Source organism: Trichinella spiralis (genome assembly GCF_000181795.1).
Source record: "Trichinella spiralis strain ISS 195 chromosome Unknown Scfld6597, whole genome shotgun sequence".
NCBI lineage: Eukaryota > Metazoa > Nematoda > Enoplea > Trichinellida > Trichinellidae > Trichinella > Trichinella spiralis.
Window position 1 is genome coordinate 352 of NW_003533536.1, and position 1289 is coordinate 1640.

At 29.5% G+C, this 1289-nt stretch overlaps 1 protein-coding gene across 1 annotated transcript; it reads right to left on the reverse strand.

The window, feature by feature from the left end:
- Positions 1–678: 678 nt before the first annotated feature.
- Positions 679–1225, reverse strand: Tsp_13913 (conserved hypothetical protein). Its single transcript, XM_003366079.1, has 2 exons — positions 1184–1225; positions 679–1059 (listed from the first exon to the last, which is right to left on the reverse strand). Exons 1-2 carry the CDS (start codon positions 1223–1225, stop codon positions 679–681), a joined length of 423 nt encoding a protein of 140 aa, XP_003366127.1.
- Between the last annotated feature and the right edge of the window lie 64 nt (positions 1226–1289).

Sequence of the window (1289 nt, forward strand, 5' to 3'; positions counted from 1 at the left end):
AGAAGAAAACAAAAAATAATCGCACCATTTCACTTCAACACCGAAAGACACAATAATTTGAAAATGACAAGAGTGCGGTATTTATCGCCGCAAGAACTCGCTACACTTCTCTGATTGGTCTCTGTCAATTTGCAACAATTTAATTAGGCCATGGGCGGTAAATATTATAATAACCTGAAAATTTTTAATTAAATTCCATAAATAAAAATAAAAATTTTATTTTCAACTTATAAAATTTAATATAAATATTAAAATATTAAATAAAATTTATAAATTTTATTTTTATAAGGCTAATATACAAAACTTGCAGGAAACAATTCAAATTCAGTTTTTGTTTTTTTATATGCATTCCTTTGTTTTGAAAAAGATCGATTTTGCAACTGTAAGCACTTGCAGCACATTTTATCACAAATGCAGATGCTATTAAACCCAAATTAACCTATAAAATTTTAATACGAACAAATTATAAAATGATTTTCAAGTATAAAATTATAACACTTAAAATATTCTTTTTACAATATTCAATACAGTACAATGAAAATCACTGATTACGATGCAGTGAAACGTTGATTTTATTTTTTTGTAGAATAATGAATTAATAAAAAGTCATAATGAACTGAGATTTAAAGTGTGTTCAAGTTTTTTTTAATTAAGAAAAAGCAAGTTTTGATTTCCTATTTAATTCCATTTTGTCTGTGTAGACTGCGATGCAGTTTCTGCATCGTCATTTTGTTGTCCGCCATAAAGAGTGCTTTCTGTGTCGAAGTCTTCATCCCAATCATCATTAGATGATTTTGTAATGCTTTCAATCGTTGAAACAGAATCTTTCGACTTTGTTCTGTTTAGATTCGTCACGGAACTATCACGTTTCGTCATTTTCTTCCTCTGCTCTAACTTTTCCACAGCGCGCATCACTGATCTCAGTGTAGAATCACTGTCATCCGTATTATCATCGTCGTCATCATTCAGAGTACGATTCCATTCATAAGCTGTTTTACTAATTCCGGCTTCTTTCAAAATTTCATTGAATCGATTTTCTAGTGACTGTTTCGCAATTAGCTGAAACAAATTAATCAATCAATAAGTCAATCAATTGCACCCATATTTATATAATTAAAAATAACATTCATTTAAATTATTTGATAAACACTACAAATAAAACAGATTTACAAAAATTAATTACCCTTTCTGTTGCTCCCATAAGTCGGGCCTGTTGGGGATACATTTTTCAAGGCAACACATTTTCCCTTGTACCACGTTTCAAAGGCAAATGAATCCAAACTGTCAAA

Coding starts and splice junctions, on each gene's coding strand:
- Tsp_13913 (XM_003366079.1), bottom strand. CDS start 1,225: ATGTATCCCCAACAGGCCCGACTTATGGGAGCAACAGAAAGG. Junction 1,060..1,183: donor TTATGGGAGCAACAGAAAGG/GTAATTAATTTT, acceptor AATTTGTTTCAG/CTAATTGCGAAACAGTCACT.